General features: G+C 51.4%; 8 protein-coding genes across 8 annotated transcripts; 6 read left to right on the top strand and 2 right to left on the bottom strand.

Moving 5' to 3' along the window:
- Nucleotides 1–18: 18 nt before the first annotated feature.
- PFLUO_LOCUS4193 (N-acetylglucosaminyltransferase) lies at nt 19–1,277 on the top strand (the record flags this gene model as incomplete). The annotated part of the gene is made up of 3 exons (XM_073781518.1): nt 19–502; nt 558–1,186; nt 1,239–1,277. The coding sequence occupies 3 exons, from the start codon at nt 19–21 to the stop codon at nt 1,275–1,277; spliced, it is 1,152 nt and encodes a 383-aa protein (XP_073638265.1).
- Nucleotides 1,278–1,448: 171 nt separating this feature from the next.
- PFLUO_LOCUS4192 (uncharacterized protein) lies at nt 1,449–1,841 on the bottom strand (the record flags this gene model as incomplete). Its single annotated transcript, XM_073781517.1, has 1 exon — nt 1,449–1,841. The coding sequence occupies one exon, from the start codon at nt 1,839–1,841 to the stop codon at nt 1,449–1,451; it is 393 nt and encodes a 130-aa protein (XP_073638264.1).
- An 853-nt stretch (nt 1,842–2,694) lies between these two features.
- On the top strand, nt 2,695–7,377 carry PFLUO_LOCUS4191 (uncharacterized protein; the record flags this gene model as incomplete). The annotated part of the gene is made up of 8 exons (XM_073781516.1): nt 2,695–3,140; nt 3,193–4,513; nt 4,564–4,773; nt 4,827–5,424; nt 5,477–5,955; nt 6,005–6,786; nt 6,841–7,183; nt 7,240–7,377. 8 exons carry the CDS (start codon nt 2,695–2,697, stop codon nt 7,375–7,377), a joined length of 4,317 nt encoding a protein of 1,438 aa, XP_073638263.1.
- A 466-nt stretch (nt 7,378–7,843) lies between these two features.
- PFLUO_LOCUS4190 (uncharacterized protein) lies at nt 7,844–10,292 on the top strand (the record flags this gene model as incomplete). The annotated part of the gene is made up of 5 exons (XM_073781515.1): nt 7,844–8,230; nt 8,281–8,535; nt 8,607–9,998; nt 10,053–10,148; nt 10,200–10,292. 5 exons carry the CDS (start codon nt 7,844–7,846, stop codon nt 10,290–10,292), a joined length of 2,223 nt encoding a protein of 740 aa, XP_073638262.1.
- An 875-nt stretch (nt 10,293–11,167) lies between these two features.
- Nucleotides 11,168–11,761, top strand: PFLUO_LOCUS4189 (uncharacterized protein; the record flags this gene model as incomplete). The annotated part of the gene is made up of 3 exons (XM_073781514.1): nt 11,168–11,172; nt 11,223–11,515; nt 11,562–11,761. 3 exons carry the CDS (start codon nt 11,168–11,170, stop codon nt 11,759–11,761), a joined length of 498 nt encoding a protein of 165 aa, XP_073638261.1.
- Nucleotides 11,762–14,707: 2,946 nt separating this feature from the next.
- Nucleotides 14,708–16,280, top strand: PFLUO_LOCUS4188 (uncharacterized protein; the record flags this gene model as incomplete). Its single annotated transcript, XM_073781513.1, has 5 exons — nt 14,708–14,783; nt 14,838–15,402; nt 15,454–15,517; nt 15,576–15,922; nt 15,971–16,280. 5 exons carry the CDS (start codon nt 14,708–14,710, stop codon nt 16,278–16,280), a joined length of 1,362 nt encoding a protein of 453 aa, XP_073638260.1.
- A 695-nt stretch (nt 16,281–16,975) lies between these two features.
- Nucleotides 16,976–18,592, top strand: PFLUO_LOCUS4187 (uncharacterized protein; the record flags this gene model as incomplete). The annotated part of the gene is made up of 3 exons (XM_073781512.1): nt 16,976–17,188; nt 17,245–18,416; nt 18,469–18,592. 3 exons carry the CDS (start codon nt 16,976–16,978, stop codon nt 18,590–18,592), a joined length of 1,509 nt encoding a protein of 502 aa, XP_073638259.1.
- A 285-nt stretch (nt 18,593–18,877) lies between these two features.
- Nucleotides 18,878–20,632, bottom strand: PFLUO_LOCUS4186 (uncharacterized protein; the record flags this gene model as incomplete). The annotated part of the gene is made up of 3 exons (XM_073781510.1): nt 18,878–19,492; nt 19,549–20,379; nt 20,429–20,632. The coding sequence occupies 3 exons, from the start codon at nt 20,630–20,632 to the stop codon at nt 18,878–18,880; spliced, it is 1,650 nt and encodes a 549-aa protein (XP_073638258.1).
- Nucleotides 20,633–21,058: the final 426 nt, after the last annotated feature.

Genomic DNA, 21,058 nt, shown 5'->3' with positions numbered 1-21,058 from the left:
CTCTCGACACCCCCGACGATGGTGACCAACAGCCCCAGAGTCCCGACCAAACGTCGGGATTCAGCCGCATCCGAGCAAGACTTTTTTGATATTCCCGATGAGTCATGCCTGGCCGTGATCAAACGCCAACTACGCCATATCCGAACCTGGGTCCTCTTCGCCGTCCTGGCTCTTTTCTTCTTATGGAGCTGGCGTAAAGGACCACCACCGCCCCCGGCGCCCATCCCGCACATAAATTACAACAAGGTCGACTGGTCGCGGTTTGCCTACACCCAATATGCCACCTCCTCAACCTATCTCTGCAATGCCCTCATGGTGTTCGAGGCCCTGCATAGATATGGCAGTCGAGCGGACCGCGTGCTGTTTTACCCGCAGGATTGGGATCTGGTGGTGTCGGATGATAATGACCGGACGAGTCAGTTGTTGATGCTAGCCAAGGAGAAGTATAACGTGCGGGTGGTACCCGTTTCTATAGAAGGGCTCAAGAAGCCCGACCAGGAAGGTGTGTTGTTACACTGCATTTAACAAAACCCCCAAAGCTGACGGTTCTTGATTAGCAGCCCAGGAGTCATGGGATAAGAGCATCTCAAAATTCTTCGCTTTCGCCGAGGTCGCATACGATCGCATCATTCAACTCGATTCCGACGTGACCCTCCTGCAGAACCTGGACGAATTATTTTTCTTGCCGTCTGCCCCTGTCGCGATGCCCCGAGCATACTGGCTCCTGCCCGAATGGCAGCTGTCCTCGCTGCTGATCGTCCTCGAACCCTCGTTTACCGAGTACTATGCCCTGAAGAATTTGGCCCTGGCCGCTGCGCATGGCCAGCTCAAGCTGGACTCGACCTCGAACCGTTACGATATGGACTTGTTGAACAGTCGCTACGCGGACTCGGCGTTGGTGCTTCCTCACCGGCAGTACGGCCTAATCACGGGCGAGTTCCGCGCTAAGGACCACGGGCACTACTTGGGCAATGACCGCGATGAGTGGGACCCCGAAAAGGCATCGGACGAGGCAGCGTTCGTGCATTTCTCTAATGACTGGAAGCCGTGGGTGATGTGGTCGACGGATGAGTTGGCCGATTCCCAGCCCCGCTGCAAGTTTTTCTCCGGAACACCGCAGGAGAGCGGTTGCGAAAACCGCGTTGCGTGGAAGAAGCTGTACGATGATTTCCGGAAACGACGCAAGGTGAGAGTCGCTCCACTTTCGGGGCGAGATTGGTGCTAATACTGGCTTCCAGGAAGTATGCCGTCTCTTGAGCTTCCCTGCTCATAATTGATCCGATGAGGACTGTAGTTCTTGATGACATGTGTATTCGGTGTTGGGGCGCGAGGGAATAATCTGCTGGCGGATGTTTTGACCTGGATATGTATAGCATTAGACAACCTTGGATGACCTGATGACTGTGAATTGGCGTATCTGTGATAGTAGAACATCGACTATCGCAGTCCTAAGTGTATCCCATTCCGCTCCGCCACCACCCCCAGACTCCACGCTGAGCCATTCGACTCCCAAACTCCTTGACGCTATCAACCTCCGACACCCCCATTTCGAGATCATCTGAGCCACTACTGGCATTGCTGCTGTCCTTAGAGTCGTCATTCTCAAGTACGAGCAACCCCGGCCTCGCCACCAGCTGGAAGTCTTTATATTTCAGCTGGCGCACTTCGCCCAGCCAGGCGTCCACTCCGTCGCGTCCGTCCCCCTCGACGTACATGATGCCGGGACAGCCGCCGTAGCGGAGCAGCACGGAGCATTGGTGAGTGTCAGCGGCGCGCTTGAGCGCAGCAACTTTCTTGCGCGAGGTTATGTGATGCGTGCGGATCAGGGCATTGTACCGCATCCTCTTGGTTGGGGGAGGTTGAAGTGGGTGGGAGTCGTCGGAACTGGGCGGTGGACAGAATAGTTAGTCACTGACTATGAACGTATTACTAACGAACCTCAGTCCCGTGTGTCGATTAACTGTTGAACCTAATGTGATCGGCATCAATTATTCGTGATTACTATGAATTGGTCTTCACAGTCAGTTGCACTACGAGAAGAAGAACAATTGACGATGAATAGTTTAAATCTGTCATGGAGTATAGTAGGCAGACATCGACCGTGATCAATGCCATTTGTAACTGAAATTCACATAAATTGATAATAATAATGTGACTCGAACATCGTGTATTTCTGCACCTAGCGTCGCTTTATCGTGATCGAGTCTGACCGGACAATAATTATCCCAAGTGGAGCTCAGGTGCTGCCAGGATAGGCCCCCACCCTTTCTCAGATCGAACCAGCCGCCACCACCCGGTGGAGCTCTCGTCTTGGCTTCCTTTTTCTGTCTATGATTTTGCCGACACCCGCGGAGTCCGGCTACTCTCTGGTGGCCTGCCCGACTCGGGCACTATGAGGGGGTCTGATTCACTGGGTTTTCGGGGTTGACCAACCGGATCACTTGTCGAACCCTTTAGATCCAAGAATGATCAGATAGAAACGGTGATGGGCCCTCGGCCGCAATTTCTTTTCTATTCTTGCCATGCTATGATTCACAAAAGACTCCACCAGTCTGGTACTTGGCTTCCCTTCCCGGCTGTGGTATTTTAGTACATAATAACAAGAAGGCCCCAGTTGCTCTTTTTACGCCTCTTAACCACAAAAATGCAGGATTGTCTATACACCTGCAACCCATAGCATCAAGAACGTGCAGCATGCCTGCTCCTCTATACCCCCATACTCATAGCTCGGTCTTTGCCCCCGCCTCGGAAGCCAACCCAGACAAGAATGGCCCTCCTCGTGTGCAAGCATCCCACGAGGACGAGGATGCCATCGCCGATATTCATCGATGCCTGACGGAGAAGGACCTTCCACAGTATCCAGAACCGCACTCGTCCTTTGATAAATTCCTCGAGGAACAAATCCAGGATGGCAAGAAACGGTCGAATCGGGGTGTGTGCTTCCAGTCACTTTCAACCTGGGGAGAGGGAAACAGCCACGCCGATATCAAGACTTTAGCTACCGCGCTGTGGCGCACACTGACTATGCGTGATGTCTATGAATGGACAATCCAGCCGTGGATTTCAAGCAAGAAGCCCCAACATGGACGTCCTCTCATCCGAGACTTCTCCGGAGTTGTACAGAGTGGGGAGATCATGCTGTGAGTCTGATCGGTGTTGATGGTGTGATCTATAAGACTGACAGATCTCTAGCGTGCTCGGTCGCCCTGGTGCGGGCTGTTCAACCTTTCTCCGCACAGTTGCCGGACACCACTCGTCTTTTCTTGGGGTGACTGGTTCAATTGACTATTCCGGTCTGAGTCAAGAGGAGGTCCAGAAGCATTATCGGGGAGCCGTGGCATATGTGCCCGAGGACGACGTTCATTTTCCTACACTGAATGTGCGCCAGACCCTGGAATTTGCGTTGCAGAGCAAAACCCCGAAAAGATACCGTGAACGCATCCCACGGTATCTTGAGATCTACAGCCGAGTCTTCGGCATGTCACACACCATGAATACGTTGGTGGGCAACGAGTATATACGAGGCGTTTCGGGTGGAGAGCGGAAACGGATTTCTATCATTGAGACCTTGGCCACTGACTCTTCCGTGACATGCTGGGATAATTCCACCAGGGGACTGGATGCGTCTTCTGCTCTGGACTATGCACGTTCTCTGCGGATCATGACAGACACCTCTCGAAAATCGACTCTCCTCACGCTATACCAAGCATCTGATGCTATATATGAGTTGATGGACAAGGTGATCTTGATTGAAGAAGGGCGAATGCTCTTTCAGGGCCCGGCAAACGAAGCCAAGAAGTACTTCGAGGATTTGGGCTATGAATGTGCCGACATGCAGACAACATCTGATTTCCTAACCAGTATCCCTGTTCCCGAGCGGCGCAGGTTTCGTCCAGGCTGGGAAAACCGTGCGCCCAAGGGACCAATTGAACTCGAGAATGCATTCCGACAAAGCACCGCGTTTAAGAAGATTGATGCAGAGGTCAAGGACTACGAGAATAGGCGGCTGAAGGGGGGCTCGTTTTGTCAGAGTGACTCGGAGTCTGGCAGTGTGGATGAATTCAAGAAAACCCTCCAAAGCGACAAATCTCGTTTCGTGTCATCCAAATCACCATACACCATCTCCCTCTTCCGGCAGATTGTGCTGTGTGCCAAAAGACAGGTGTGGCAGATGAAAGGACACATGAGCCCTTTGTACATCAAGTTGATCTCTTGTGTGGTTTACGGGCTGCTGGTGGGATCTATGTTTTATGATCAGCCCCAGACCACGGAGGGCATCTACTCGCGCGGAGGTGTATTATTTTACTCCTCGATTTTGCTTGCTTGGTTGCAAATGTCCGAGTTGGAAGACGCAATGCAGGGTAAGGAGATCCAGACTCGTCAGAAGAAGCTCGCGTTTGTACGACCGACTGCTGTCTGTCTGGCTCGGGTTCTTGCAGACTTGGCCGTAGCTGCTGTTCTTACATTCTTGTACCTGATTGTCTTGTACTTTTTGTCAGGTCTACGCTCGGAGGTAATCTAAGCCGATATTCCTCTTTCATCGATGTGCTAACGCTGGAGTAGGCTGGCTCATTCTTTATCGATTTCCTCTTCATCTATACGTGCACGATTTGCCTCACAGCGCAGTTCCGTGTCTTTGCAGCGCTGTTCAATAATTTTGAGGTTGCTTTGCGCTATTGCGGAATCTCTGTGTTGTTTTGCATTGTGTTTGGTGGATATGTCCTATCGGTGGACCAGCTAATGCAAGATGTTCCGTGGGTTGGGTGGCTAGCAGTAAGTTCCCCTGACAACGCCTTTCAGAAAGAAAGTCTAACATTGCGGGCTAGTATATCACACCGGCACTGTATACCTACGAGTCCGTTATGGCAGCCGAGTTCCATAATGCCAAGTTCGCCTGCGAATCTGCCAAGATTGTCCCATCTGGGCCAAACTATACCGATGTCACATATCAAACTTGTGCTTATGCTGGCAGCCAGCTCGGCAGTACGGTAGTAAACGGTGACGACTATTTGGCGGCCCAGTTCGGCTTCTACTACAGTCATGTGTGGCGCAACTTTGGCGTCCTTTGTCTCTTTACTGTTGTTTTTGTTGGGCTCACCTGCTGGCTGAGCGAGATCCTTGAGTGGGAATTGGGCAGTGCTGGACCGATTCAGTACAAAGGCTCCCAGAGCTTGCTTAACCGGAATGTGAATACTCAACCCGACGAAGAGAATACTCCTGTTTCGGTGGATCCGAATGCGCCGCCAGCCCCATTTTCGGAAAGCAAATCTAACCAGGCAATTGCGCCGACCGAGTCCACTTTTACATGGGCTGACCTTGACTTACATGTCGGAAGTCGGCAATTGCTACATGGAGTGGACGGCTTCTGCAAGCCAGGGACTTTAACGGCGCTTGTTGGAGCTTCGGGGGCGGGCAAGTCTACGTGTACGTTCGTGATATCTCTGTGCCCCCAGATCAACTAACAGTTATGACGCAGTGTTGACCGCACTCACGCAAAGAAAGAGCCCAGGTGCTTTGTCGGGCTCGATGTTTGTGGACGACCAGCCTGTTGATCATTCTTTCAACCGACAAATTGGATATTGCCAGCAGATGGATATTCATGATGAAAGCAGTACAATCCGGGAAGCCTTTGAATTTTCTGCGCTACTTCGGCAAAGTCGAGATGTCCCTAAGGAAGAAAAGCTGGCCTATGTGAAAACAGTCTTGTACACCCTAGACTTGGTGGAGCTCCAGGATGCGTTAATTGGATCGTTGGACATTGAAAAGAAGAAACGGGTTACAATTGGGGTGGAGCTCTGCGCCAGACCTAAACTGCTTTTGTTCTTGGATGAGCCAACAAGTGGTCTCGATAGCCAAGGAGCAACCAGCATTGTTGCCCTGCTCCGCCATCTGGCCGATCAAGGACTGGCAGTACTGTGCACTGTCCACCAGGCAAATCAGCAGCAACTCGAGGAGGTATGTGTTTTGTTTTCACGGAGAGTGAATCAGAGCTAATAACCGCTAGTTTGATCGCGTCCTTGCTCTAAGCCCCGGCGGAAGTACGTATTACTTCGGCCCGGTAGGGAAATCTGGCCAGGCCATCTTTGAGTATTTTAGGGAACACGGAGACAACCCCGAAAAAGTCACCAATGCAGCCGATTATCTTATTGAGGTAGTTGTTGGTAGTATGAAAGCCCCTCGAAGCCATGTCAACTGGGTCAATGTATGGCAGAACTCCCAAGAAGCCGAAGACGTCAAGAAAGAGATTGTTCAGATTCGTTCTCACAAGGATAAGTCTGCGCAATCTAGCCTTGGAGCATCCTTATCGCCACCTTTGCATCAGCAAACTATACTTTTGACCCAGAGGACATGCCGCCAATTCTGGAGAACTGCCGAGTACCCATATTCGCGACTATATGCATCTTTTCTCCATGCTCTCATCAATGGACTTACATACCTCCAGATCGGGAACAGCGCAACAGACCTCCAGTCCAAGGCTTTCTCGTGCTTCCTAGTCTTGATGCTGGTTCCAGAATTCATAAACGCCATCTCCATGCGGTTCATCCTGAATCGGGATATCTGGTTGGCGAGAGAAGGTCCCAGCGGAGTTTATAGCTGGGTGGCCTTCTGTACAGCACAGATTGTGTCCGAGATTCCGTATGCTATTGTTGGCGCCGTGGTATTTTATGTGCCGTATTACTTCATCGTTGGACTTCCCCTGGGATTTGCAGCCGGATACAGCTTCTTGATGTTCTTCTTGTTCTTCCTCTTTGCTACGTCCTGGGGACAGTGGATTGCCGCACTCAGGTAAGATTGCCCCGAAAATTTCCTTGGACCCGAGCTTAAAATATACTCTTTTAGTGCGGACTCTCTTGTGGCTGCGACCCTCATGCCTTTCTTCATCATTATGTGTGAGCTCTTCAATGGAGTTCTGCGTCCTCATTCGCAGATGCCTGCATTCTGGAAGTTTACCATGTACTACATCACACCGTTCACGTATTGGATTGGAGGTGTCCTCACTGCCGTGTTGCGAGGTACTCCTGTGATTTGCAGCCAAAGTGAATTAACTATTTTTGAGAGTCCACAGAACATGACATGTGGTGAATACGCAGGGCCATGGCTGTCTTCGAAGGGGGTTGGATACTTGTCCAACCCCGACAGCAGCAGAAAATGCGGCTATTGTGAATATAGTTGGGGTGATGACGTGAGTTACAGATTTTCCACGTCATACAAGGATTATAGAGCTAACTGGCGATATAGTATTTGTCTGGGATTGGCCTGGACTCCTCGAAGATCTGGCCGTATTTTGGGATCTTCCTCGCCTTCACCGTCTCGAATTACCTGATGGTCTATCTTCTGGTCTACGTGCGCTCTGTCATGAAGCCCTTCTGGCGTTGATGAGATCAACTTGTAATTAGCTCGTTATTTATCGCCCTGCATGGATATATTGGAGTCTAAACATGAATAGTTGTAGAATTATCATAAACTGCGCTAACCTTATCAGGTAACTCCGAATTCCGGATTTAAGGCCAAAAGCGGCCTCACCTCCGACTTGCTGACAAGGCTCTTAACGACCAGCTCGATCAGATAAGAAGAAACTGTTTCTTCTTTATTGTCTGTACAGAAATTTTTGTTCATCATATTGATTTGTCCTTCATCGATCATGGCCGACCAGCAAGACAACACAGAGCCGCGATCCCCCCAGCGTAGGCGGCGCCCCCCATTGTCTTGTACGGAATGCAGGCGGCGCAAGCTAAAATGTGATCGTTCGCTGCCTTGTGGGCAATGTGTTCGGTCTAAGACTGCGGACGGCTGTGTATTTGTCAGTCCACAGCCAGGGCCTGTGACTGATTCCGAGCATCGCATGTCGCCCTCTGTATCGCGGATGCGTCCTCCGCGAGATTCGAACGACCAGGCTGCGGGCTCTGGCATGTTCGTTTTTGACTCCAAACTGGGGCCAAAATCAAGCTTCAATCGCGTGACAAAGCGCAGTCACCCGGATGACCAGCGCGAGTTGCGTGAGCTGCGACATCGCCTCCATGTGTTAGAGAATGCATTGGGTCGGCCATCAGCGCTCCAGACCCCCGAAACGTCGGTCTGTGACGTCTTCTCAGAGCTCGGCACAGCTCATAGCAACGAGATCGCAGGAATTGATGAACGTGTCCGATACTTGCCGGATGCGTCTTTCCGTGGAAAAAAGGGCAAGGCCCACTATTGTGGACGCAGCCATTATGTCACTTCAATGTCGTTTGTGAGTAGGCCCGAGAAGTGATAACGAACATCAAATCTAACTGGAAATAGTTTCAAGATGTTGGGACCTTTCTGCGCCATGGTCGGAAGACTAAGGGCAAGTGCTCTGAGTATACCGATATGAAGCAGTTCAAAAGGGGGCTCTGGTCCCAAGAGAATCAGGATCATCAGCGTGCCTTTCGTGAACAAGCCTTTAAGCTAGAAGATATGGTTCCACCGCGAAACGTAGCGGACCAGCTACTCCAGCTGTATCTGGAGACGTTTGAGACTACCTACCGAGTCCTGCACGTACCAACTTTTGTATCGGTGAGTGGTGCCAAAAACGCTCCGGGGATGGTCCTATCGACTTCAATGAATGGAGCGACACTCCCCGTTAGGAGGAACGCCCTGAGCTGACAATTCCGAAGAAGTATTCTGACTACTGGAACAACGCCCTGCCAAATGACACCACTTTTGTAGCTCAGCTACTGGCTGTGCTGGCAGCAGGCAGTTCTTTCTATGTTCCATCGGGCCGCCAAGATCAAGAAACCTACCAAAAGTCTGCTGTGAAGTGGATAATGGCGGTACAGTCGTATATTTTATGTACATTTGTCAGCCCTGAAATTAACCTGCGAACGATACAAACCCAGTGTCTTCTCTTGGTGGCCCGCCTGGCAGTGTCCAGCGACAGCGAAGTAGCCTGGTCCTCGTCCGGGTGGCTGATCCGCTCCGCGATGACGATGGGCTTGCACCGAGACCCAACCCGGTTTCGCAAAATTAGCCCGTTCCACCGTGAAATGCGACGCCGACTATGGGCCACCATTGTGGAATTGGATCTCAAGCTCGCCTTGGATGGAGGGTTTCCGCCATCTATGGACTTGGACGAGTGTGACTGCTCCCCGCCTTCGAACTGGGAGGATGAAAAATTAACTCCAGACATGGAGAACAACCCAGCTCCGTCTAGCTTGACAGCCTATACCCAAAACCTCTACCAGGTCCTCCTTTCGAAGTCTCTGCCCTTACGGCATCGGATTGTCAAAACAATCAACAGTCTTAGGTTTGAATTTTCCTACGACGAGGCATTGCGGCTAAGCGAAGAGCTCATGCGATTAATGCAAAATGCATCGTCTCTCTTTGAGGACAATACCCTAGGCACACCGCCTGGTGAAGTCGGACGGCATCGATTCGCCCAGTCCCTCTACTTGTTCATCATGCGCAAGTCTCTACTTGCTCTTCATCGGCCGTTTTCACTTAGCGTTCTGAGATTGCCAAAATTCTCATACTCACGCAAGATATGCCTTGAAGGATCCCTGGAAATGTTATCCCAATTGGCGTTTTCTCCGTCAGAAGCAACAGGCGCTGGTGGATCTCTACGGCTTGCACAACTCGGAACCTCGATGTTCCGTGACGAAATTTTTCATGCGGCCCTTACTATCTGTGTGGAGCTCTCATTGCAGGCAGATGAGGTCAACCAGACCTCGTCACTGGAAGGAGCAAATTCCAGCGGGGTTTTAGGGCTTATGATTCAGTCGCAGCAAGGGGCTATGCTGCAAGCTGTAGAACGCACTGTTGACGCTTTTGCCAGTCGGATCGGGGCTGGCGGAAAGGGCTGCAAGCCGTATTTCTTCCTGAGTCTGGTTTTGGCATCGGTAAAATCCCGCGTGAAGGGAGAGGATCCGTCGTCAAATATTGAAGCCACCTCGATGAATGTGGTACGGATCTGCCGGACGACGCTGAATGGCATCCCGTGGCCTGAGGCTCAGGCAGTTGCTGAGCGTCAGGTAGATAAGGTGAGTTGTATGCTGGGGATGGTGCTTTTTCTTGATGCTAATTGTCTACTACAGACACCGATGCCTGAAAACCAGATAACTCCAGTCTCGGACATGCCCAATGGACTGGACCCCGCGGTTCTTCTATCAGCCGACATGAATGAGTTTACGGTACGACTCCCCCTTCAACTGTTTTGCATTTAAATGCTAATTGGAATGTAGCCGATGGACCTGGGAGGCTGGTTTGATAGCCTAGATTACGGCGGCCCGGAACTCTGGGACTATGATCTATTTGACAGTCTGCCGCCGATTTGATAACGGCCCATTTGGATGTGAATTAGAAATGAGATACCCTTTGTTTTAAATTAGCTAGATTTAGTCACTGCTTCGAAAGGAAAGCCATCGCTTTTCCAGGAAAGCCCATGTTGGGCAAAGGAAACATCTTCTGCGCATTTGACTACATCTACTCACTCTCTATCCCCGAGCTCTGTCTCTCCATCAACTGCTTCATCTTCCTTGACCGACGTTTCATCCTGGCAACTGCCTCGAATGTCTGATTCAGATTGGACCGTATCAGCCCTGATCTCAGCCTGCTCCGCAAATTTTGACTTGATACTAGGTTGCAGAGTGATCTAGCAGATCCACTGTAAAATCCACCTTCTTGATGACTGAAAGTACAAGCAGACGCTTATGCGCGGTCCTCATCTGTGTCCAGTTGAAAAGATCCTAGCTACAACGGGGTACGGTGCACCATAGCGCGGGCCGTTTTGGGAACCGCGCAGAGCATGTTGAGCAGGTGCTATAAGATGAGGATCATGAGCATGAGCTGGGCTGATCCCTTAGTGCAGACCGTAAAGCATAATTCCTCCGAGACCTGCTGGCTGGTTTGCTAGACTGTGACCAGGATTGCAGCTAAACCCAGATCGTCCATCTCATTCGCGGGACCAACAAGCTCTGCGATGTCCGTGATCCTTGATGAATAATAACAACAATAATGTGGGAATGAAAGAACTGTCTCTTCTACACAACAATGCACTAAAACTCTAGGGATCGACACCCATGATGTCATGTCCCCTTCCTCGGCCTCGGCCTCCACATGCGAAGATCCGCTATTATGTATAAAAAGCGATCCGCCCGCCCGAGGTATATCCTCACAACATCCCTCTCGAGACAGATCGCTTCATTGCAATATGCCGTACGCGCTATCAAGTATCAGCTCATAAAAGCCTTTGTTGACGCTTATAGGAACATTCTGACTACCCTCGGCCTCAGCGCTGCCCCTGGCCAGGCACCGCAGAACCACGCTTCAACGCTGCTGTTGGCCAACTGGGCGCTTGCATACGTACTGATGAGCACCCGTGTCCAGAAGAACTTCTACGGGCTGGACCACAATGTGATGCCTCGTGATGACCTCTCCAAGTACGGCGAGGCCGCCGTACAGGCGGGCAAACTGGACCGACGCACTCTCAACAAGCTCAAGCGCCAGGAGGCGGCGCATGCCAACGCGCAAGAAGGATATCCGTTTTTTGTGGCAGCGAGTACGTCTCTTTTTTGAATCAACGAATTGTACACTGACAATTGCAGTCCTTGTCTCCCTTTATGCCGGAGTGGACAATGAGACCATCAACACCATCGGTGTCTGGTATACAGCGTCGCGGGTGGTCTTCAGCCTGCTGTATACGTACATAGAGTCCAGTGGAGCAAGCTACCTGCGCTCCGTGGCTTGGTGGTCTGGCAACATCAGCTGCATCACTGGGCTGATACTTGCTGGCAAGAAGCTGTAGAGAGCGTGAGGGACCATCAACACAACCGGATATGAGTTTCCATATGTATTTCGCGCCCACTTGGTCTGGCATATAGACGTCAAAGTTATTCCAATGCAAGAAGTACAAAGGGCCCCATGGAAGACCTGCGGTTCATCCGACTGTATTGATAGATTGAAGAACCCATTCCTCAAGCGGCCGATTATCAGCGGGTTTCACTGAAGTCCTAGTCAAAGAAATCCCCAATCTGACTAAAGGAAAATATTTCGTCGAAAGACATTGGAAGCACGAATTGAGGATCTAGCGCAGGATCCGGAGGAAGTACGGACGGTTGCGTGGCTTCTTGTCTTCGACGATGACGGTCTTTCATCAGGTTGACACGGCTATAGACCTTGCTGAACACTTCAAGCATTTCTTGTTGGTTTTGCCCTTGTTCCTTTTCATACAGTGGTTGAGCCTCTTCGAGTTTTTTTACGAGCTTGTCGCAGGTCTCATAGTAGTCAATGGTATTCCGTACATAGTCTTGGTCCCAGCCGCCATGATCACTCCGGTACAGCGAAAGGCGAGACAGAACAACGATGGCGTGGCCAAATTGGGCCCAGAGAGTGTAGGGGATCATGGGAAACATGCCTGCTGGAAGGGAGTAGAGACTGCTGAAAAAGGACTTTGTTGACTTTAAGCAGCAGAAAAGTAGATCCAACTGAGTCAAAGAGTGATCTCCATAGGTGTCTAATGGCTCGCCGATGATTGAAATCCTGTAAAGAAGAATCTACTGTGTGATAATGGAGCAGAAGAATGGCTGTTCAGATATTAGAGTGGATACCTCGATGAAAATAATGGCATAAACGTACTAGACTGCGGAGCTTCTGAAGGAAAGGAATCTTTCAGACATTGAAGCTTTTCCTGAAACCATCGAATACTCAAATTTAACGGTAACGATAGGCTTCCGCAGTGAAGATCATTGGACAAGATTGTGCTGTCAATTTTATCCGCAAAATGGAACAGTCGGACCAGATGGACAAGAAAATTGTCACTATTATACTCCAAGGCTTCTTCAAGAGCATGGCAACACTCGTCAGTGTAGTTGGTCCAACGGACTGGTTCTATACTACGGATACAGGTCGAGAACCTTGTTAAGAGTCAACCAAAAGTCGCAAATAATGAAGACCATAGACGTACAGTGAAGTCAGATAGTAGCAGCCCAGATAGACGCGTCGCTCTTCTAAAGTCCGAGAAGTCTGGTTATCGGTAGCGCCAAGTTCTCTCAGGAAATTCATGGGTTGTCGTGAATTCTGGGGCTGATTCAATTCCAAGCTGGTCAACTGCCCCAGAATCAAGTGCATCAGCATGTCTATTTGCGTCATACCTTGAAGGTAAACATGATGCCTTAGTTAAACAGTCAGCCTAGAGTTAACCAACGAGACGTTTGACTTGACGAACCAAGCGATATGGACCAAAAGCCCTTGGAGAAGATCCAAGCTGTTTTCCACATTCATAACAATATGCTCAGCTAGGTACTTCCTCCCAGATTTAGCAATTTCTCGCTGCCGTGGACCATTCTTGCAAGCGACCATTGTAATCATTCGGTAAAGGAAGGGTTTTTCTTGATATAGCGCTTCTGGGGTGGTGCCCGCTGGGATCACAACGAAAGGAAAAAGAGGAACCAGTTGATTCGAGTAAGCTTCCATTAATTTTGCCCCTTCTTCGAAGTTTGGGACAGCAATAATTTCGTCTGCTGGCACTAACTGTGTTTCCCTTGGGAGATCATCGGATCTGTCGTGGGGATTGGACTGCTGGGATGCCGATAATATGGAAACCATGCGATCAAGCTTTTGTTCCAGAGCGACTACTTGTCTGGGCAGTTGTCAGTACTTATATGTCTGTGTTTTGTCCTCGGCATAACTCACAAGTTGGTACTTGGATCACGGCGCCGATTTGTCTTGGCTGTTTGAAGGGCGCATTCTTTGTTCAATCGGCGGCATCTGGTATATGATAAATATTTATCTGCAATATTCATGCGAGAAGCCTAACCGTTTACAAATACCGCTTGTTTCTGGCTCGCATCGCACTTTGGCCTTCGCGCATGTTCGACAGGCCTTGGTACGGGACGCCGCTATGTCGTCCATGTCGGGCCTCTCTACCCCGACCTTGCAAAGAAAGTATGGCAGAAAATTCACAAAGGTGGATTTGCACTGATTTCAAAGGCGTAGTAGTGAATAGTTGTTGTTGGCAAAGATCGAACGGAGGACTCGGTGTCCGTGTCATGAGCTGAACGGGCACGGAAACCCGCTCCCCCCGTCTGTTGCTCTCTGTTGGTGCGTGTTGGTCCGTCTAGAGCGATCCGTTCGTTGCACGTATTTTGATCCGTCCAGATGGTCGGACACGAAGAGTGGACGAGAAGTCTAAATTTCTAAGAAGAAGAAGAGAGCAGCGATGGGGAAGTTATCGTTGACGAGGTGAAGTTGTCCAGACGAGTCAGAAAGGCGTAAGAACGTATGCCTGAGGCTGAAATACAGACAGTGCGTCTGGACAACTACACAGTAGTAGATAGAAGCCGAACCAAGCCTTGAATTTTTTGAGTCTAGTCAATAGAAAAAATTTAGTACGAATTTCACACTCCAGAGGCCATTGACATGTCGCGCCTACAAGCTGTGGAAAAGACAAACGGGCGCGGGCCCGCCCCTCCGTCCGATTGTTCCGTTCGACTTGACAGTATAAAACGCGACCCATCCCCGGCAGATGTTTTCCTAATCAATCTCAAATTTCTAGTAGATTGCTCACATGATCTTTACCAATCATCTGAGAAATCAACCCTCCAAAGACTATAGACTTGGAACTATGGCCTCGTCCAACACCCAACAAACCCCAATACCCAACCACGGCGCCGACGCGGGGAACAGGATTCCCGAGAGGTATAAACCATCGGGAATATCTATTCTAATTGTTGGAGCTGGTGTAGCTGGTTTGATGGCTGCTCTAGAGTGCTGGCGCCAGGGACATGATGTTCGAATCATTGAGAAATCATCCACTCGACTTTTATCCGGTAAGCAAGTCAGGCTGCTATCGTTTCTTAAAATCTAACAATACACCTATCCAGGCGATGGTTTCACCATTGGTTCCACCGCTATCCAAGCGTTGCGGCACTGGCCGGATTTGGTCGAAGAGAACGAGAGGATCGCATTCCACCCATGGGCCTCCTGGCACAAGATCACTGGAGAGAAGATCTCGGGCCCTGCGCCGCTTTTTGGTCCCACTGAGAGGAAAGAAGAGACCCAAAACGACGGTGAAGAAGCCCCGCGGACGATCTACAGACATAGCCGTCCGAAATTCCACAAGATGCTGGCCGACCAAGCGGAAAAGCAGGGTATTTACGTGGAGTACGGCACTCGTGTGGTTGAGTACTATGAGCAATCCATCGCAGGCAAAGCAGGTGTGGTACTGGGAAATGGAGAGAGGATCGAGGCTGACGTGGTCTTTGCTGCCGATGGCATTGGAAGCAAGTCGAGTAGTGCGATAATGGGTCATATGGTTCCCGCTCGCTCAACAGGGTTTGCAATTTATCGGACTGCGTTTCCAGTTGAACTGGCTGATGCAGACCCGATGGTTCGCCAGCGATTCAAGCCATTAAACGACGGCACGCCGGTAGTTGAAGTGTGGATGGGGTGAGTGAAGGCCGGTACTCCAGATAACTATTACTAACCATCACCATTTAGGGAGGGAATACGTGCAACGCTTGGTAGAAGTTATGATGAGATGTCATGGACGATGAACTATCCGGTAAGCCCGGCCAGTCACTGATTGATATCTGCAAGCGCTAACCCGGTCGGTATCTTAGGATGATGGGGAAGAATCAGAGTCTTGGTCCACCCTGGTTGACCCAGAGACTGTTCTCCAAAAAACTGCAAACATCCCCGGATGGCCGGAAGCTGGGAACCGACTCATACGATTGACACCCAAGGAACGACTGCACGACTTTAAGCTGATGTGGCGAGAGCCTCAGCCCTGCTGGGTCTCGCCCGCTGGGCGGATCGTCCAGATTGGGGACGCCGCACACTCGTTTCTGCCTTCATCTGGGAACGGCGCCACCCAGGGCATGGAAGATGCCATCTCGTTAGCGACTTGTCTGCGACTAGCGGAGAAGAACAATCTGTGTTGGGCAACCCGTGCGCATAACAAGCTACGGTGAGAACAGATTTACGTGTGTCTTGTGACGACTGACTGTTCCCATAGATTCGAGCGGGTATCTTGTTTGCAGTTGTTGGGGATCCTCAACCAGGAGACACGGCACTTGTCTGCCAATGCCAAGGCCAATACGGTACCCACCAAGCCTATCGGGTTGATGGCGGCGTGGATCTGGCGACACAACCCGGAGCGCTATGCAATCGAGAACTACGAGGCGGCACGGGCACACCTGGAGGATGGGAAGCCGTTCCAAAATAGCAATATCCCACCGGGTCATGTGTATAAGCCATGGACCATTGATGAAATGCTGCGGGCTATCGCTGCTGGCGAGCTCCACCTGGACGGAGAGTGGGAATGAATGGGTCCACTGAATCTGGGGTAGATATTTTGTGGGGATTTTTCTTTTGTGATTTGAAATGAAGGACAGGCTCTTCCGCTCCGCCGGGGAATCAAATTTAGAACCCATGGATTCAGGCGCATCACCTCCGACTAGTCAGGCAATGTAAGCCGAGCCCGAGTCAAATCCGGCCCAGCGGAGTCGGTACCCTTGCCCCCTGTCGCGCCACGCGTGGAGACCCAAGCAAGCCAAGCCACGAGATAATCGCTTGTAGGGAGCCAACTTGACTAACATCAACGAGAGAGAGCGTATCGTCTAGGATAGTTGTAACACACTCCAGTCTACCAGAACAAACCAAGCAAGAAGAAAATGTTGTTATCATGCATCCGTGCGGTGATTGGCTTCCCTAGTACATGCTACTGTAGTGTCCCCACACCCCACAATGGCCCGGCAGAAACAATACCCGCGGATCCTCTGTTTCTTGTTCTGTAGTTGCGCGAGTTGAGCTGTCCGGGGGTGGGGCGAAAGAGGAGGTGGAGATCGTCCTCGACAGCACGGGGTGGTTATACAGTAGTAGTTAGTCTAGAGTAGAGTGCAGGGGTCGCCGTTATAAGTAGAGGACTCACCGGCCGTGCTGTTGTTCCCTCCCTTTCTTTTTTCTATCCCTCCGTCCGTGCTTCACTTTTCACTCCCACTCGTCTCTCGCCTTCTTGAGGATGGAGAAAACGACTAGCCAGCATCAACACATCGAAAGCGGACCGACTCCGGGTCCAGCGACCAAGACCGATGAGTTCTATGACTCCGAGGATCGCCTGGCGCATCTGTCCGAGGAGCATCGCCAGTATCTCCTGGCCCGGCATGGAACCCTGGACCTGGATCCCATCCCGGACATGAATGATGCGGATCCGTACAATTGGCCGCGGTGGAAGGTACGAGCCCCTGTTTATAAGATCAGACAAACAATGGCTGAATTCCTACTTTGTAGAAAAATATCAACCTCAGCCTAGTCGCTTTCCACGCCATGATCGCCACATTCACCGCCGCCTCGATCCAGTGCGCGTTCCTTAACATCTCAGAGGATCTGCATCAAAGCATACAGCGTACCAGCTACCTGACCTCCCTGTTCATCGCAGTCCTCGGTGGCGCGCCCTTATTCTGGCGTCCGCTGTGCAACCGCTTCGGTCGTCGGCCGATCTTCCTGCTCTCGTTGATTTGTAGTCTGGTCGGGAATATCGGGTGTGCGAAGAGCCCGACGTACGGGACCATGGGTCTCTGCCGTGCCATTACTGCGTTCTTCATCAGTCCCGCCGCTGCTATTGGTAGCGCCGTGGTGGCTGAGACTTTTTTCAAAAAGGATCGCGCGCGATGCATGGGTGTCTGGACGCTGCTAGTCACGCTGGGTGTGCCCTCGGCGCCATTTATCTTTGGGTTTGCCGCGCAGCGTGTCGGATACCGCTGGATCTACTGGGTTCTTGCCATCTGCAACGGCGTGCAATTCTTCCTTTATCTCTTCCTCGGCCCTGAGTCGTTGTATGTCCGCAAGGAGAACGACGCCCGCAATGTGGCCAGCGTCAAGGAGTCAATGTTCAAATTCGGCCGTATTGACCCGGCCCCTCTCCGGTTCTGGGACTTCATCGAGCCGCTCAGCTATTTCGCGAAGCCCTGCGTGTTTATCCCGGCCGCGGCTTACGCCATGATTTTCCTGTGGGGCAGCGTGATGATCACCATTGAGATCCCGCAGCTCTTCCCCGCGATGTACGGGCTGGACACGCAGCAGGTTGGTCTGAACTTCCTGGGTGTGATCATCGGGTCGGTGATTGGCGAGCAGATTGGCGGGTTCATCTCAGACCGGTGGATGTTGATGCGTCGCAAGCGGATTGGCCACCCCCCGAAGCCGGAATTTCGCTTGTGGTTGACCTATATCGGCTATGTCCTGACTATTGTTGGTATTGTGGTCTTTTGCATCCAGCTGCGTGACTCTGGTCCTAAATGGAATGTCACGCCCATTATCGGCACGGCTGTTGCTGCTGCTGGCAACCAGATCGTCACGACCATCAATATCACCTATGCGGTCGACTGCTACCGTGAGGACGCTGCCAGTGTGGGTGTTTTCATCACCTTTGTAAGACAAATCTGGGGATTTATCGGTCCATTCTGGTATGATTCTTGCCATCCGTTGATTATTGATCAGGGGTTAATACGTCCACAGGTTCCCTCAGATGTTTGCCAATGCCGGCTGGGCCGGTGGTGCTGGCATTGCCACGGCCCTGATAGTGGCCATCAGCATTATTCCGACCATGTTGGTGCAGTGGTGCGGACCGAAGTGGCGCTGAAAAATTGGCTCCGTAAGACATTAATATTGCGTCCACACAATCAAGCCCACGATGTACGCTTTTTGCTTGTGAATTCCATGCCATCCCGTAGCGGTAATTTAGACGCATCTTTACACTTCGTATCAACTGTAGGTTCGAAAGAAGCGCAAGAGTAGTCACCTGCCAATATAAGTCTACATGCTGCAAGAACATGGAGCAAATACATGATCCGTGCGTTATTAACTATTGCTACAATTTAGAGATACTAAAGCCATTATGACATAAGACCATACCATCAAAATTCATCTACCACCCTTCCACCCTCCGCATCCGCAAATGCATCCCCTCAACAGGCTTAGTGGTAACAGCGCCTGCAATATGAATCTCCTGCTTCGGATCCTGCATCTCAAATGCGAACCGACCAACCACACCCGCAACAGCGCAGCGCAGCTCGGCGCGCGCAAAGTCCTTGCCGATACAGGAGCGCTGGCCGTGCAGAAAGGTAATCTGTGCAAAATTGGTAGATGCGCCGCCCGTATGGTTGACGACGGGCGCGCCTGTCTTGTCGGTGTCAATCCATCGCTCTGGTATGAACTCTTCGCCGTTGCTGCCCCAGAACTCCGGGCAGCGGTTGACTGCATATGGACAGAGCACGATTCGTGTGCCTCGTGGTACGTGCTTGCCTGCCACTGTTGTATCGCGTATAGATTCGCGGATTGTTGCTGGGACCGTGGGATATAGACGGAGGACTTCCTGGCATACGCCATTTAGCAAGGGCAGCGACTCCAGGTCGCTGTATGTGATCTGGCTGTCCCCAGACGGAATGTTGGCCCGGATTTCGGCACGCAGCTTCTCCTGTGCCTCTGGGTAGAGTGTCAGGAGGTAACAGGCCCAGGTGAGGGCGCTTGCAGTCGTCTCATGCTACAGTTCCATCATTAGCATGATTCACATAAGAAATGATAATCACCACAACTTACACCTGCTGCCAGGAAGGTCAGCATCTGGTCAACCAGCTCAGTATCAGAAAAGTCGCCGCCCATCATCATCGTGCCGAGAATATCGGTCTCCAGATCCTTGGCAGACGCATTGGTAGCCTTGAGAGAACCGCGTTTCTCGCGCACAATGTCATTGCACATATCCCGCAGGAAACCCGTCTCATTGGCAACCACATCGTTCAAGCGCCAGGGCACGCGCTGGGCGATCCACTGCGGCAGTGTGAAGTTCATAGCCAGGAAAGCCATCTTCTCCTTGGTGGGCTCGAGGATGGCGAGGAAGCTGTCGGCCACCTTGTTATCCGGGTTCTGCAGCGAGCGGAAGTCACGACCCATCGCCGCAGGGCCGATGATATCCAGTGTCAAGCGGCTACCCCAAACGCCCATCTCGATTTTGCCGACGCCATCGGCCGGATTGGTGCCGTCCATCGGACAGGCTTGGATCTCCTTCTCCAATTCGACTAGGAGCTGGTTAGTCTTGTCCCACATCAGTGTGTACATGGCGCGGATGTTTTTGATATTAAAGGCTGGAGTGAGTGCTTTGCGCTGTTTCCTGTGCGCCGCACCCTCGGATAGGATCAGGCCAAACCCGAGGATACGAGCCAGGAAGTTGCGCGCCCGCCATGGCTTCTCAAAGTCATACGTGTTGGTGCTCATGATGTCCAGCAGGGCCTGGTGATTGGTTGGAAGCAGGTAGCTCTGGTTGATGGTGTCACGCATGTGGATAAGACCATCATTGGGGATGGTCTTCATCCAATGCAGCGGTTTACGGCCACGCGGAGAATCGAAGATAATGGCAGCATGGTTCATTAAGCCCTGGTCGTAGGTTAGACATCTTGACATCTATTTTGGGAATGATCCATACCGGAACCCGGGGTAGATGTCGCAGCGGGTTGAAGAAGAACGGCCAGATGATCATGCCCCAGATGGCGCGGAGCAAGAGGTTCACGCCCAGGGCACCGAGAGAGACAGCTCGGAAGGTCTCATCAGGAAAAGCAGCGCGCTGCAGGAAATATCCCTCGGCAACCGAGAAGGCTGCCAGGGCCATAAGGGTGTCACCAAGCGCCATCGTTACTTAGCTGTCGTTGATGAGGATAACTAGAACCGAGGGCAACAGGCTATTTTTCATCTCGAACTTATCATTTAGGGCTCCACCCAGCGATCGGCGCTCTCCATCCTGTTGGGGAACGCCACCGACCGAGGTATTTTCAGATGTATCCCTTCTCTTCGCTTCTGCCTGTGGTGGGAATAGGGAAGATGGAAAATGAATGTGACAGTAGTAGGTGATGCTTGTTCCTGCGGTATGGACTTGCCTAGGGTCGCCGTCGCTGTCGTCGTTGTTGATGCCTGGATGGACGGCTTGTCGATCGGCTAGAACATGCTCGCAGCCCCGCTAGACTCACCCCGCGGGGAGAACAATCATGCCATCATCGAAATTCACAGGATCGTTATGAGTGAACATGTGAAGGTTGGCCCATTTCGCACTGCTTGCCTG

Source organism: Penicillium psychrofluorescens (assembly GCF_964197705.1).
Source record: "Penicillium psychrofluorescens genome assembly, chromosome: 3".
In the NCBI taxonomy this organism is placed as follows: Eukaryota; Fungi; Ascomycota; class Eurotiomycetes; order Eurotiales; family Aspergillaceae; genus Penicillium; species Penicillium psychrofluorescens.
The sequence above is the reverse complement of the archived record's forward strand: the minus strand, read 5'-3'. Positions and strand labels throughout refer to the sequence as shown.